Source organism: Lates calcarifer, linkage group LG17 (assembly GCF_001640805.2).
Source record: "Lates calcarifer isolate ASB-BC8 linkage group LG17, TLL_Latcal_v3, whole genome shotgun sequence".
NCBI classification, from domain to species: Eukaryota; Metazoa; Chordata; class Actinopteri; family Centropomidae; genus Lates; species Lates calcarifer.
Window position 1 is genome coordinate 7,639,303 of NC_066849.1, and position 15,815 is coordinate 7,655,117.

The following is a 15,815-nucleotide window of genomic DNA, read 5'->3' on the forward strand; positions in this document are numbered from 1 at the left end:
TTCCGTAGTCCAGCCCCCGTCGCTAATGTACTTCCAGTGCGGTGACCTTTGTTTACGGTCTGTCTAGTCAAAAATAGAACCAACCGCCCGCCGTGAAAACTATATCCTCCACCCGACTCCTTGGTCCAGAGTTTCGGTCGCTGCAGTGATTAGTCGGTATCTTTTAAACATGAATTCCGCCACAGCAGGCTGCTGTCGACATGTCTGCACGGAGAGCGATTTTCCACCACGGAGGCGACAACAAGTGAGCTATAGCTAGCTGGTTCGCCGCTAACGCTGCTCGGTGACAGATTAGCATTAAACGCCAGGCTCTCGGACAGGTGAACAACGCAAACTGAAGCGGCTGAAGACGGAGCCGCTCGACAGCTAGCAAGTTAAGCGGTAGTTTTTCGCGGTGAAGACACCAGTCTCGGTTGCATAAGCTAAATCCAGAGTTAAGTTTTTCCCCCCGTTTTTAAAGCCATGACCATGGCCTGTAGTTTCCTAAACACGGTAAGTTTCGGTTTTTCCTACAGGTGATATCTGTGACGTCTTTTATGTGCCCATGTTATTACTTGAAAAAATTGCATATCAACAGAATATATGGATGAGGTACAGCTACATTAGCGAACATGCTCTCTTTGTTTTCAGGATGAAGCATCTCCAGCGGCTCTGACAGACCTGTGTCTGACCTATGTGAGCCAGAACTTGGAGTGTTTCTGTGTGAAGCGGCCCGACGGCTCTCTGTGCTTCAGAGAGGCTGTACTCTTCCCACAGGAGCTGGCAGACCAGCTGCTGGCCAAGATGGCCACTGAAGGTAAACCTGGACCTCAAAAGAGTCGATCATTTCTGACCACTGCTTTGAGGATCTATAATCTAGTATTTATATGTTACATTTTTATTTGTTGAACTGCAGACTATACAACCTCAGCATGATGAAAATAAACATTCTTGACTTGCATACATTCCCTAAGTGACTTTCAACTGCTTCTATTACTTTCTAAGAAAAGTGAAAAATATTGACTCGAGCCACTTATTCTGATGGTATGTTATCACCTGAACCAAATCTCTGCCTTAGGTAAACAGAGGCATTATTGTGCAAGTCCTGTTCAGCCCTACAGGGTATCTAAGATGAACTTTAACACGCGTTCACTACATCACAGGTCTGTTAAATGACAGCACAGTGGGTGTATTTCGGAACTGTGAATACCTCCGGCTGAGACGAGCCTGCATCCGTACAGCGCGTATCTCCGCAGAGGCCTTCCAGAAAGCTCTCTGTCCTCACAGACTGTTGGAGCTTGACGCTGCCAGGGTCAATGCAGACCTCACTATTCATGATATTCTGCAGGGACTGGCCACCAATAAATACTGTCAGGTAAAGTGACAGCATGCTAAGTAAAGTTAACCACTCTTTCCTCGCTCAGAAGTAAAATAACAGTTTGTTGTTTTGTCCTCTACCACCCTGCAGGAGTCCCTCCAGCGACTTGGCTTAACAGGTCTCACCATGTCCTCTCTGGAGGAACCAATACGGTATTGCTTCAGCTCCCTCCAGGGCCTTCGCTCACTCTCTCTAGCCAATGTAGACTTCTATGACTCTGGGCTAGTCGACGTGTGCTCCCTGCCTCGACTGGAGAGCCTCGATCTCTCCAACACCTCAGTCACCAACCTCAGTCCACTGCTGGGCCTAAAGGAGCGGCTGCGCTCACTAACACTGCACCAGCTGAAGAGGCTGGAGATGAGCACCGCTCAGCTGCTGGGAGTCATACGCCAGCTGGAAGTGTTGCAGGTTAGTGGAAGGCTGGAGCTGAATGTGGCGTTGTGTGTGTGTGTGTGTACTGTAAAACTTGTAAACTTTCTAATTGTTTATTGTGCTTTGATAAGAACACTTTCTCTGTGATTTCACAAGTCTTGTGATGTTTGTGTGTGTTTGGGCTGTTGTGATGTTTGTGAAACTTTGTCTATGCAGCACCTGGACATCAGCGATGATAAGCAGTTTACCTCTGATGTGGCTCGTCAGCTGCTTGGACAGCCAGGGATCCTCCCTGCTCTTGTGTCCCTGGATGTGTCAGGGAGGAAACAGGTGTGTGTGTGTGTGTTTGCATTTGTCTATGAGTATTTCGTTTAGCTTGTGAAGAAGCCATACAGGCTATGAAGTGATGTTGTTATTTCTTACATATGTAAATGTTGCAGGTTACAGATGCAGCTGTTAAAGCATTTGTTAAAGAGAGACCAGGGATGACCTTTGTGGGACTTCTGGCCACAGATGCTGGTTTTTCTGACTTCCTCTCTGGAGAAGGAAATCTAAAGGTAGTATACATATATACACAAAACAAATTACTGTGCACAGAAAGACATTTTGGTTTCCTAAACTATCTTTTGTGTGTGGACAGGTAACAGGCGAAGCCAACGAGACCCAGATCTGTGAGGCACTGCGTCGTTACAGTGAGAGGGAAGGTTTTGTGAGAGAAGCTCTGTTTCATCTGTTCAGCCTGACCCATGTCATGGAGAAACCACGGCCTGACATCCTTAAGGTAAACCAACATAGCTGTATTGGTAATTTTTTTTTTTTTTTCATTCCATTAAGACTTAAGATCACAGTGGAGATTATTATGAAATAAAGTTTTATCATGCTTAAGCAATTTAAACAGCATCATATTTGAACGTCATATTTATCTGATTAGCAAAGAAGTGTGAGCCTCTCCCAGTCTATTATGTTAAAGTTGAACAAACCACACTCCAAATTTACACACTTCAAGTTCCTCATCAGTGTAACTTAAAACTATATTACTTCCTTTTTTTGTTGTTGTTGTGGTTTGTTTTTTTCCCAGCTGGTTGTTTTGGGTATGAAGAATCACCCTGCCACTCTGAATGTCCAGCTAGCAGCAAGTGCCTGTGTGTTCAACCTGACGAAGCAGGACCTGGCAGCAGGGATGCCAGTCCGACTGCTGAGCACTGTCACTCAGCTCTTACTAGAGGCCATGAGGACTTTCCCCAACCACCAACAGGTAGCTTCATGCCTGCACTGCTGTCATACGTCATTAATGCCTTATCAGTTACGATAAACAAAAACAGTTGTCAAACAACAGTGACGAATGCATTCAGCAGGCCCTGATACAGTTTATCAGCAGAGGGAATTTTAAGGCAAAAGAACATTTGATTGTCCATGTGTGAAATATGACAATACAAATACGTTTTCTCTGGCACGTCACTGTTTAACACATCAATGACGAACAAGCCTAACAAGTTTTTTTTTTTTACCGTGTGTTGAAATACGACAAGACTCAGTAACAGGTTTTCTCTTCTCCTTCTGCTCATTGTTGTTAATATTGAACCTGCAGTGTGCCTTACAAATCAAATTTTTTACATAAATACATTTCACGCATAATTCTACCTGAACCAACTAAATTAGCAACTGCAGTTACTCACAAACAGGACAGAAGTAATAATTCAAGCCGGTGGGAGACCTGTGATTGGAGGCCTTGTCTTCTGTAAGGGGCTGGAAGGGGCTAGTGACAGGGGGCTTGCAGCTCATGGTGACACACACTGTTGGTTAGGAAACATCCGAGAGATGACAGAAAGTGTGTGCAATCTAAGTGAATTGTGACAAACTGAAAATTCTGATGTGTTGGGAAACTTCCCGCAACCAATAACGCAGGTTCCTGTTTTTTTGTTTTGGAATTAGTCTTCAGAATAGTGAATGTGAAATGTAGAGCAGTGCAAGAACATTCAGTGCTTTGTTACTAACTGCTAAACATTAAACTCAGCGTGGCCTGAAACCAAACACAGGGATTCATTCAGAACTGCCTTTTAGATTAGTCAGTGTGGGAAGTAAAACACACAGTTATATGGCTTCTGCATAATTATAATCCTTGTTATTATCATTATTGTTGTTTTTAAATATTTTTGTAAAGCAATATGGACGCAGTTGTATTAAGGGTGGCACAAAAAGTACAGCACACATAATGTTAACTTTTACAACGTGAGATGTGAAAGAAATTTTTGAGCCTCATTAGCACTAGCACAGACATGAGAGAATGCTTTTGTGTACACATTTTACTGAGCCTGTAGAGCACACAGAACTCTTAAATTGTTGTTCAGGTTTTGCACTGATTTGCACTTTGGCTCCTGTGTCTACAGCTGCAGAAGAACTGCCTGCTGTCCCTGTGCAGTGACCGCATTTTGCAGGAGGTTCCATTCAACAGGTGTGAAATACACATTTTAGTATTTTAATAGTAAAGTTAATATAATTTTAACATGTAGATACACTGTACCTTTCAAATGGTTACAACATCATTTAAAAAAGGACTAAATGTATAAAACATAAAATGATTGGCCATAATGTAAAAGCTTCTCTATGAAAGGAATAGTGTGTTCACAGTCGATGTTTTGTTTTGGCTTTCTGTTTTAAAGGTTTGAAGCTGCCAAACTAGTGATGCAGTGGCTCTGCAACCATGAAGACCAGAACATGCAGAGGATGGCTGTGGCTATCATTTCCATCCTGGCTGCTAAGGTTCAGTATATGTTGTGTTGTATTAAAATCACGTATGCAGTTATTCATGCTTTCTCTGCACATTTGTAATGCTTAAACTTCTTACTGTTTCCCCTTTCAAGCTGTCCACAGAACAAACGGCTCAGCTGGGAGCAGAGCTGTTCATAGTGAGGGTAAGATTCTCATTTCAGCTATATTTTCCTCCGCCGTTACTGATTTACAAAAAAAGGCAAATTTTCAGAGCAAATATTCTCTCTCTGCCCTGCAGCAACTGCTCCACATTGTGCGTCAGAAGGCTAATCAGGGCGTGGTGGATGCCACCCTCAAATTTACACTGAGCGCACTCTGGAACCTCACTGATGAATCACCAACAACCTGCCGCCATTTTATTGAGAACCAGGGGCTGGACTTGTTTATAAAGGTTCTGGAGGTACATAGAAATGTCGACATGTGCATATAAATAAACAAAACGGCTTAGAACAGGTTACCATATGAGTTAATCATCACACTTAATCATGCGTTGCTCTATATAAGTATGTATGCCTTTGGGGTGGACTGACTCACTGTTGTTTTGTGTCCATACCTCATCCTCACCCTCCCCCGGCTCCCACCATGCTCTCTGCAGTCCTTCCCCAATGAGTCCTCTATTCAGCAGAAGGTTCTCGGCCTGCTGGTGAGTTCACTGCTCTGTTATTACCCTTAAGAAAGACAGAATGTTGAATAAATTTACAATATTAAGACATTAGTATTCCCCTTTGACCTTTCGTTGTGTAGAACAACATTGCAGAGGTCGGGGAGCTGCACGGAGAGCTGATGGTGCAAGGGTTTCTGGACCACATCAGTACTCTGCTGCACAGCCCAGAGGTGGAGGTCAGCTACTTCGCTGCAGGCATCCTAGCACATCTGACTTCACGAGGAGAGGATGCCTGGACGCTTAGCCCAGATCTTCGATCCTCGCTGCTGGAGCAACTGGTAGGAATGAGCAACTACTCATAACTCATCCACATAAATACTGAACACAGTTGTTTTGGAAAAGTTGGTTTGATTTTCCATTTGTGTCTCTTTCTAGCACGCTGTCATCACAAAATGGCCCCCACCAGAGTGTGAGATGGTGGCCTACAGGTGAGCTGCAGCTTCTCTGTAATGATAAAGAATGAACATAATAACATAAAGGCAAATAGGCCCATACCACTTTATCACTAAAAGCTGATTGAGCAGGTAAAAATGTCAATTTGAACGTTCATAACCTGTGACAGAAGTTACAGGACATATGTATATTAATTTTGTACAATTAATTTGCGCTCTACTTTGAAAATGAAAACTTTGAAATGAGCAGTGCTAGTTGCTATCAGAATCTTATATATACAAAGTATATTCAAATCTTTTATCTGCTTGCAGAAACTAGACTTTTTAAACTTTATAGCTCAAGTGAGAGAGTGACAATTTTAGGTCGCCTTAGTGTACAAATGTGACACATCGTATTTTTTCATTCTGTAGGTCATTTAACCCCTTCTTTCCTCTGCTGGAGTGCTTTCACACGCCTGGAGTCCAGCTGTGGGCAGCGTGGGCCATGCAGCATGTCTGCAGCAAAAATGGTGAGACACAGATGTATGCTCACGCAAAACCTAGTATTACGTTTTGTTAAATTAAGCCAGCCACTGACTCACCTCCCCAAACCGCTCACAGATTTGATATTGTGTTAACCCTTGTGTCTGCAGCCGCTCGCTACTGCAGCATGTTGTTGGAAGAGGGCGGCCTGCAGCAGCTGGAGCGCGTTCACACACACCCACAGACCCACAGAGACGTCAAACGGCTGGCTGAGAGCATACTGGACAGCCTGCAGCGCCACAGAGCCCGCACCGGCCAGCCTGCACAGACAAACACAAGCCGCCGCCCGCCACCACCGCCACCACCGCCACCTCCACAGTAACCTCACAGAGGTAAAAACACTACTGGTCATTTGCATCTCAGTCTCACACTGGCTGGAGGTTTATTCATTCTTTAACATTTTCTCTTTCAGAACAGAAGACTGTCTGACCAAGAGGAGGACATTAAAACAGGGAATTTTGTATGTGTGCGTGCGTGTCTGTTGTATGCATATCTCACGCACACTTTATCAAGAATCCCAAAAGTCCACATTGAAGGACAGAGACTACGCAATTCTTTGCACACACACTAACCTTATTTATTTTCTTTGTGTTTGTTTCAAAACAAGAATATTTCTGTGTGCTAATGTTGTGATAAAAATTAAATTATGATAAGCTGTCAGTCAGTTAAGCTCAAATCTCAACATGAGGTTTGTGTTTGTGCTCACTCCTACTAGTGTGACTTTGGCATCATGATGATTTTCATACCAAAAACATGTCAGTGCACACGTACAAATCTCAGTTTGGGATTGAGCCCTCAGAAAATCACTCTCCAGCTCCTGTGTTACTGAGGACTGAATTGGTTGATTAGCTCATTAAATATACGTACGCATGACGCTGCTGTGAGCTCAAGCATGCTGGAGTTTGTCTGAATGCTTGTACTGTTCATTTTAGGAATGCCCGCTTGTTTGTTTATTGCAGTTTCCTGTTCATTGAAACCCATGCCTCCGGGTCTGCAATACTACTGTTGCTCTCCTCTTCATTTGGTCTTTTATCAGCTAATGCCTTTGATTTGATGTGACAGGACATTTGCTGAGGCTGTATTCAGTTGGTTCAGATGTTCCAGACATTACAGATGAAAACCTAAATTATGGGGAAGGTATATCTCTTTAAGAAGCTCCAGTGCTATTTCCTTACTAAACATATGGCAGCCCTCCATCAGTCGCATCAGTGGCAAAGCCAGCAGTGCTGTAAATCAGAAAACCCAGCATAGGATTCACAAGATTAGTAGAAATTATAGAGTCAGTTATATCTGTTTAAGTACAAATGTGCTTTCTGGACTCAAATGGCAATAATGACGTGGTCAGTATAGTAATGATGGATGTACAGTTGTGTATTAAGTCACAGTTGTTTTCTCTTTGAGAAACTTTTGTATATATATTGGTATGTTCGCTGTGCTTCCCATTAACACGTCCAAGTGTCTTTAAGGCAGAGACAGCACTTTGCTGTGAGCATGTGTGTATGTACATCTGTACAAGTATTTGCATCTTGAAGAGTGTATGTAATTTGTACATAATAGGAAAAGCAAGAGAAATGGTAATCGTTCAGGACTGGTTGACTTGGTTGTACGGAAATTATTCCACGGTATGTTCCATTGTTTGTCTTTTTTCAGTTTATCTGATACTTGGAGAACAAAGGGGAGGGGAAATGGAGAAGAAACAGTGTTTACCTAGGAGTGAGTAGGGGGGGTGTTATAGGAAATTTCCAAGGGTATTTCGCTGAAACCACTGATGTGACATAAGTATCTTCCAGGATGCCATGGTACACTTCTGTTGTCCAGAGAAGACACTGTGTGCTGTAACAGCCGACCCTGACGCCCACATTCTCTGCACTCATTAAGGCTCCTGACACCATTCTCTATGCAATCAAACGTAATGTTACTTTTACAAACTGCTGTCAAATCCCCCGATACGACCATGATGACATGACAAAGAATTCTGAGGTGTGGATGTTGACCTCAGCAAGAACAACAGTTACAGGTCCCAGGAAGTGTATCTGTTAATGGAAATAAATATAATATACTGGACTACAAATGGTACTTAAACATAAGTGTTAGCATAACATACATCACCTCATCAGCTCAGTGAATTATGGCCTTGTTTTCTGTAAATTTATTGTTGTATGAGCTTGCAAATGATGCATGTGGCTGATCTCATCAGTTTCAACATGGGCAGAGAGCAGCATACTACACAGAACTTGTTTTTGTTCTTTTCTATTGCTCCTTCTGATATGTTGGATTGTTGAGCCCCTGAACATCTCCATGGATGAAAGCCTGTTTTTTTTAACAAGAATTTAATTCAGATGGAAAATGCAAAAATTCAAGATACTGTATGTCTGCTATGACTGTGCCATGTTGCTGCTGAGAGTCACGTTTTCAAGTTTGGAGAAATAAAAGAATGTACATTCCCATAAACTGGAGATGACACTTGTGTTGCCTTTTTATTCAGTTACTTACAAAGATTATCTTTCTATCATCTATAAAGTACAAAATGTGTGACTAAATAAAGTATAAAAGGCTAACAGCAAAATCTTTTTAGTCATGTTAGGCTGTTGTGACTTATACCAAATCAAAAATCACCATTGTCAGTCTAATCCTGAATGTCACTGCTCAGGCTGACCTTAACTCATGTATTGACTCCGCCTTGGATGCACATAGACAATCAATGGGTGTTAATTGTCTATCAGACATGGTTACACAGAGCATCTGTGTGGGCACGTCTGTGTGAGAAAGAAATTCAATAACTCAGAACAGTCTATTCTCCACTGTACCGAGGAGGTCTCTTCTCTAGGAAGGCAGCCATGCCCTCCTGTCTGTCCCGTGTGGGGATGACCTGAAAGAAATACAAAGGGCAAGGGTTACAGTGGGGCAACAGCGGGAAGATGATGATGTGACTGCAGACAGCCTCAGAGGGTTCAGACTGAGCATCAAAGCTAAACCCAAATGAATTCTGCTCCCTGCCTAAACTGAATATTTCATGGCTACCAACATAAGTTCAGAAATTTAACACTCACAGTCTTACCTGAGCATAACACATCCTCTCTATGGCCATTGCTGAACTGATGTCAACCTGGAAGAGACTGATTTCAGTTACTGTAGTCACTGATGGAAAATAATGAGAAAACATGATTTATGAGTCACTATGTACCTCAACTCCTCTGTTCATTGCTTCTTTTGCCATTCGCACAGCGATAGGAGCCTGGGCAACAGAAATGAAATGCATCACAGTTGGAGGGTGATATGAGACCCTGTTTAGACTAATGTACTGACACCATAAAAATATGTAAAGGAATGACCCAAAATAAAACAGCAGACATTTACATAGCAGCCCTTTTTCTGTGGCTGGAAACAAACATCTACTGTAACATCAGTGTAAATACAAGGCACAAGGAATGCTCAATGAATATGATGTCTAATACTGCTGTTTGAACATCTCATGCATGGTGTTGAAATGTAATCTAATAAGCCACGAACGAGATGAGTATCACAAAGTACTACAACTTCCTTTATATGAGCAGTTTTAATTCCGCTTCTTTGGACTATTTGACCACAGCCACAGATTTGTGTCTAACATTACTGGGTTGTCCATCTGTCCGTCCCATTCTCGTGGGCACAATACAAGTGGGCACACTCAAGGATGACCTGATTAGAATTTGGTGGTTAAAGGTCACTGTGACCTCATAATTGTGGCCATAATTCAAGAATGCATACACTATGACAAAATTTAACACAAATGGCTAATAGGATAAAATTATTGTGTAAAGACATTTTATATCAAAAAGGTCAAAGGTCAACTTCACAATTTCATCATGATGTTCTGTACAAACACTTGAAAACACCATAACTCAGGAACAGAAAGGGAGACAGTGACTGTATTTCCTGCAACCTCAGTGGTTGGTGGAGGCAAACTAACAGTTTTGAGTAATGTTGAAAAAAAAAATGGTCCAAAGTTCAACCTAATTCTCAACCTCTGGGACGGCTAACACTTATTATCTACATCCTATTTCTCTCTCATTCAGTGCAAAGTCCCGTCAATCATTCAACCCACACCAACAAAAGCATGTGTCTGTGAATGTGTGTGTGTGTGTGTGTGTGTGTGTGTGTGTGTGTGTGTGTGTGTGTGTGTGTGTGTGTGTGCACGTGTGTGTGCGTGTGCGCTAAGCTATTTGTGGTCCATTTCTCCACTTGACTGCCACTCCGGCCCTGCCCGACTGCAGGCATCTGAACTGGAGTGAAAGAAATACGGAATGACAGAAGCCTGGAGAGAGGGAAAAGAGGAGGGAGAGGGAATGGGGGGGGGGCACCAGGAAGAGAGGAGGCAGAATGAAAAGAGGTGGACAAGAAGCAGAAGAGATGGGTTGTTGCGGGAAGGAAGAGGTAAAATAGCTGGTCGCTGCCTGGAGGAGGAGGAGGAGGAGGAGGGATGCATCAGTATCTGAGCTGTGGCAGAATGAAAAAGTGTGTTTGTATTCCAACCTGGGGCAGTATCTCTCTGGCCAGGTTGAGTGCTTCTCTGTAGGCAGCGTCTCCTGTCTGGTTTTGTTCTACAGCTCTGTTTACAAGCCCCATCTCCAGAGCTGTCTGCCCTCCCACACGCTTACCTGACAACAGACAGACAGAGAGAGGGAGAGAGTGTGATACACGAAACCCTCCCTGAACGATAAGCATCCTGTGCCTATAGCAACATGTCAGCGTTTCTGTAATACCACCTGTGAAGATGAGCTCTTTCGCCAAGGTGATGCCAACCATCCTCGGCAGCCGCTGACTGCCCCCTGCAGGACAAACCACCTCAAGGTCAACTTCTCACTGCTGCTTTTTCTCTCCATTAAGACACTCTGTACAGTGCAAGGTCATTTTCTCTTTGGTGACCTCTGTTCGTCTTACCTGCCCCTGGGAGCAGCCCCCGTGTCGTCTCAATCAGACCCATCTGTGCAGAATGCGCTGAAACACACACACACACACACACCACACACACACACACACACACACACACACACACACACAGAGGACAGTTGAAGGTCTGAGCTGCTGAATGCCATTAAGCTTGGGAGGGCGTAAAGTCTGACTGATGCCTCTGTCAGAGCAACAGACGCAAACACCTGCTCACCTAGTTTATCAGCCCTCAGCCAATCACAGAGCTGCCCATCTAATAGAACCAATCACATGTAGATTCAGCTGCACGAACACCTGAGCAGATGTTTCTGGCCTCAGATATCATTAGTCCCTGGGCTCATCAGCAGATCATTAATAGCGCTTGAAAAACACACAACTTAAGCTCTTAACATCCATTTAACTTTAACCTTTTTGATTACAGTCATGACCCTGGTTCCCTTTGAAAAGTACATTTTTTACAATCAAAAATTCAGAATGAGTATAAGAGATACTGAACCAAAGTTACAGAGGCACAAAAGTGGTAGAAACACCTTATGTATGGAAAACACTTAGGAGCCATAGCTACAAGTCTGAACTAATCATGTGTCAATAGCTGTCGCAGTGATGTAGGGGTCCTATATGATAAAAAAATAAGATTCCATTTCCATTAATCCATTGTTTTGTCTATAAGATGGCAGACTAAGGTGACATTTTCAAATGTCTGATGTTTTGATGTTTTATCTGACCAACCGTCTACAATTCAACAAGAAAAACCATCAAAGTCTCACATTTGAGGAGCTAAAATCAATCACATTTCTTGTCAGTCAACTAATTGATTAATCAATGAACTGCTGCAGCTCCAGAAACAATATTCTCAAATTACTATTCTTCAAATTACATTCTCGTAAATAACAGGTGTGAAAAAGGAAGGATACACTATAAAAAGTATAGCTCTTCAAAATGAAAATGGTAGAGTTTCTCTGACATTGTAAAATTCATGTAACAAAAGAATCCTAACATCAGATGATTTAAATACCAAGATTAAAAAAATTATAAATAGTTCTACAATCTGTCAAATGGACTAAGATAGAAGCTTCTGTCCTGATCCTTTATAACCAAGTAATACCTACTGCTGACCCCTTATCACTGGTCACACGTCTATCATCCCAGATAGTTTTATTGGAATGGGTTTTAGATTCCTGTACAAAATGTATTTCACCACAAAAACCTGATTTCAAGATTCCATTTTTAAAAGAAACAGAAAAATAAACAGAATTTTGTCTAGCAGAAATGTTTTTCTTCTTTATTTCCTAACTTGTAAATCAATCTTCTGTCCCCCACACCCAGGTTGAGAGCCACTGCTCTAATCTACACTGATGGGGATGAGGGAGTTGTCAGTCTAGAGAAATGTCCCTGAGCGGATGTTACTATTCTCCACCATCCTGTTTGGAGTCAACCACTGATCTGATATGACTGGATCTGTGACAGCTGTGAAGTGAACTTGACATCCCCTCTCCAACCCTGTTAATATCACCTGAAGGTAGTGAGAAACATGTAAAATGTATTCAGGCATGACGCAGACTCGTCCAGTGGTGGGTTGATGGGTGGAGGTTCAGCAGTTACTCACCGGCAGTGCGGAGGTCACAGGCCAAGGCCAGCTCCAGTCCACCTCCCAGGGCAACGCCGTCCATGGCTGCGATGGTTGGCATGGGCAACGACGCTACAAAATTAACAAGTGCGTATACACATTCAGGGTGCAACAAAGGTGAGACTAATCATTCAACCGTCTATCTGATATCTGTCTTACCTATCTGAGTCATGAGGGAGCGCAGGCTGTGAACAAACAGATCAGACTCTGTGTTGTTCATCAAAGCTCTCTCTTTTAGGTCTGCACCTGTATATATATGAAAACATAGATCATTACACACAATTTAGAGAAGGTTTGATAAAAAAAAAAAACGTAGACACCGGCAGGTTTAAGATGTTTCAGAGGAGACTTGCCTGCACAGAAAACCCCTGATACTAAACTCCTGAAGACAACCACACGCACTGCTGAGTCATTGGACAGAGTGGACACCAGCTCCCTCATCTGCACTCACAGGACACAGTGTCTCAGTCAGTGTGGCATGTGAGCATGCAGATGAGTCTGTGTGTGTGTGTGTGTGTGTGTGTGTGTGTGTGTGTGTGTGTGTGATGTAGAAGCCTGCTCACCTGTGACACAAACACATGGCCCAGCGCGTTTCTTGCCTTGTGTCGGCACATCAGCACCTCCACTATCCCTGAGAAAAAGAAAGCAACAGAAGAGAGAGAGAGAGAGAGAGAGAGAGAGAGGGCAACGACTGGCAATTAATTTTCATGGTTTTTGATCAGTTGACTGCTTTTCATATTGACTTCAGATCCTCATGTTTCCTGCTGTGACCTTCCATGACCTTCTACAATCAAGTCAGTATGGAAGCCTACTCCTGTCAGGGAAATAAATAAATATTATGGTATGGATGATCACAAGTGTCACGGAAATCGCTATAAAGCATTTTAATAATTAATAAATGTAAAATAAAAACAGGCAAAATAAAAATGCCAAATAAAATTTTGATCACAAAATTATTCATCTACATATAAACAGACTCCATTACAAATCAATTCTTTATTTGTTATTTTACTGGGCAAAAAAAGGAATTATAAAAAGAATTATTATTACCAATTACATTGGTAAAATGATTAGCTAATTAACACTTTTGATAATCAATAAATCCATCATTTAAATCCACAATATGCTAGCTCTGGAAGTCAATAGCCTCAGCATGAGGCTTCAAAGCACAAGTTTTAATAATATTCCAGAAATGCCATCACCTGTGGGAATACAGCCAGCTCTACTTCAATAAGTGATTGACTACAGACATTTGACATTTACAGGAGATGCAGGCTTTATGTTTTAGTGTAACATGAATGGCTGAAAAGTGCCTGTCAAACTGTGTTTGTCTGTTAACTGAATGACGAGTTTGTCATCAGTGTGCATTTGAACAATGTTGAGTTACACTGAAGTGCGTCCCTACCATCATCTCCTCCCTCTAAGCGTTTTAAATCCACCTCTACAGGCTCTGCCGCCTCTGTGTGCTGCCAGCGGCTGTGCGCGCGACTGTGTCCCGTTAAAGGGCGACTGCCGCCGGCCAGCGTTCGCGCTCCGTCCCGGTAATGCAGAAGGGAGGCTCGGGTGTGCGTTCCCCGCAGAACTGCGCCCAGGCACCGCCACGATGAACACCTCGGCCCGGCTTGTCTGCAGAGGAGGGCTGTCATGCTGCCTGATCCTTGATTGTTTACTCCAAAAGCAGTAAGGTTTCCCAGCAAAGTTGTGGCAAATTTTGCAGGAAGTTCGGAGCAGGTTTCTTCCTGAAAGAGGAGGGACTTGGCTGCTCTTGACCTGACTTTCAAATCAGCAGTGACAAAGCAAAGTACCAGACAGGTTCATGTAAGGTAGTCCACCACAGAGCCAAAGCATAGTGATTAGTTATTTATCATCCATCATTTCAGGCTGCAATGTTGAAGTGACTTTGTTCCATGTGGTATTTTGATAAAAGGGGAATTTTGAACTACATGATACCAGTCACTATTTCACTCAGCAAGACTCAAAGTGAAAATTTTGCAATTGTGAAAGTATATTTACTTCCTCAGCCCCCCCCCCCCACACACAGACACACACACTCTGTCCTCCAGCCTGCTGTCCTGCCTCTGGAGTGTCCAGTCCAGCCTTTGGCCAGACAAAGCAGGTTGTTGAGGTAACGTTTTCCGTCAGGCTGCCCATGTCTAGTCTGACCATGCATTATTGAGCAGGTCTTTACAGGTTATGCAATTACACAGTCAGACAGTGGGTCTGAATTCGCAACAGTCTGAGAGCCAGGTCTGTGTGTGTGCATATCCATGTGCATATGATTCAGACTTTGTGACAGAAATTGCCCATTTATGAAATATCACTAAGTTGTTTTAGCATTCAGGTACATCTGATCACATTTCTATTGATCAGATGACTTTCACTGTGCCACAGAAAGCGCGACTTTAGCCTCCATTTTATTGCTGCCTGACTTTGTTTACTTGTCCTAATTAACGGGGGTGCAAATGACTCTTGGCAATGAATCATATTCATCTATAATTGAGATGTAAATGTCTCATAAGTGCAGAGTGTAGGTGGCTGTGTGTGCTGCAGGGTGTCCAGTCAGGTGGATGGGCAGGATGAAGGAGATGAAGTGGAACTGAACTCACACCATGATTGCATAGATGCATATTAGTCACACACATTTTTGCTCATGTCAAGTTGACCACTGATCAGAGAGACAATGGACAGAAAGAAGGAATGAAAGAAAGGGCTGACAGGTAAAATGAGAGATGTGTTAAATTTAAATGTTAAACCTGACGAGGCCAAACAAGGTAAAGAGAGAGCAGTCAGATGTGCGTTGGTCTGTAGGTTCTGTTGCAGTGGAGTGAAATGTCACTCGCTGGATTTGGAATAGGCTGTTTAGATTTGATGTCTGCCAGGTGTGCATTCCTCTTCTCATGTGTACGAGCCTTCAGATGGAAAACTGATGGTGGATGGCATTCGCCGTTTCAGTGTGAGTGACAGAAACTGAGCCTGTCAGACTGACTGACGCAGGCGGTTTGTCCCTGGATACTCAGGATACTCAGGTTGGATGCACATCACAGCTGGGACACAGACTGTGAGACACACACAGGCCAAGGTTGTGATTGATGACATCAAAAAGGACAAAGAAGAATAGAAGAGCTGTTTTGTCTTGTGTGCTTCAGTGAGTTTAATGAATGTCTTCTCCTTCCCTTCCTCCTC

General features: G+C 43.0%; 2 protein-coding genes across 3 annotated transcripts; one reads left to right on the top strand and one right to left on the bottom strand.

Moving 5' to 3' along the window:
• Positions 1-29: 29 nt before the first annotated feature.
• Positions 30-8,532, top strand: zyg11 (zyg-11 family member, cell cycle regulator). Of its 2 annotated transcripts, none has more exons than XM_018670297.2 (18): positions 30-492; positions 631-796; positions 1,143-1,354; positions 1,448-1,765; positions 1,946-2,059; positions 2,170-2,286; positions 2,370-2,510; positions 2,808-2,984; positions 4,117-4,181; positions 4,390-4,489; positions 4,591-4,641; positions 4,737-4,898; positions 5,094-5,141; positions 5,243-5,440; positions 5,538-5,590; positions 5,966-6,063; positions 6,187-6,408; positions 6,489-8,532. In XM_018670297.2, exons 1-17 carry the CDS (start codon positions 463-465, stop codon positions 6,396-6,398), a joined length of 2,262 nt encoding a protein of 753 aa, XP_018525813.1. In that variant the 5' UTR covers positions 30-462; the 3' UTR covers positions 6,399-6,408; positions 6,489-8,532. The 2 variants fall into 2 exon arrangements, with proteins under 2 accessions (XP_018525813.1, XP_050933023.1); XM_051077066.1 differs by having other exon boundaries at positions 6,494-8,532.
• On the bottom strand, positions 8,524-14,531 carry echdc2 (enoyl CoA hydratase domain containing 2). Its single transcript, XM_018670298.2, has 11 exons — positions 14,038-14,531; positions 13,196-13,263; positions 12,986-13,073; positions 12,792-12,878; positions 12,612-12,704; positions 10,997-11,053; positions 10,822-10,884; positions 10,589-10,713; positions 9,261-9,311; positions 9,135-9,182; positions 8,524-8,945 (listed from the first exon to the last, which is right to left on the bottom strand). Exons 1-11 carry the CDS (start codon positions 14,276-14,278, stop codon positions 8,868-8,870), a joined length of 999 nt encoding a protein of 332 aa, XP_018525814.1. The 5' UTR covers positions 14,279-14,531; the 3' UTR covers positions 8,524-8,867.
• Between the last annotated feature and the right edge of the window lie 1,284 nt (positions 14,532-15,815).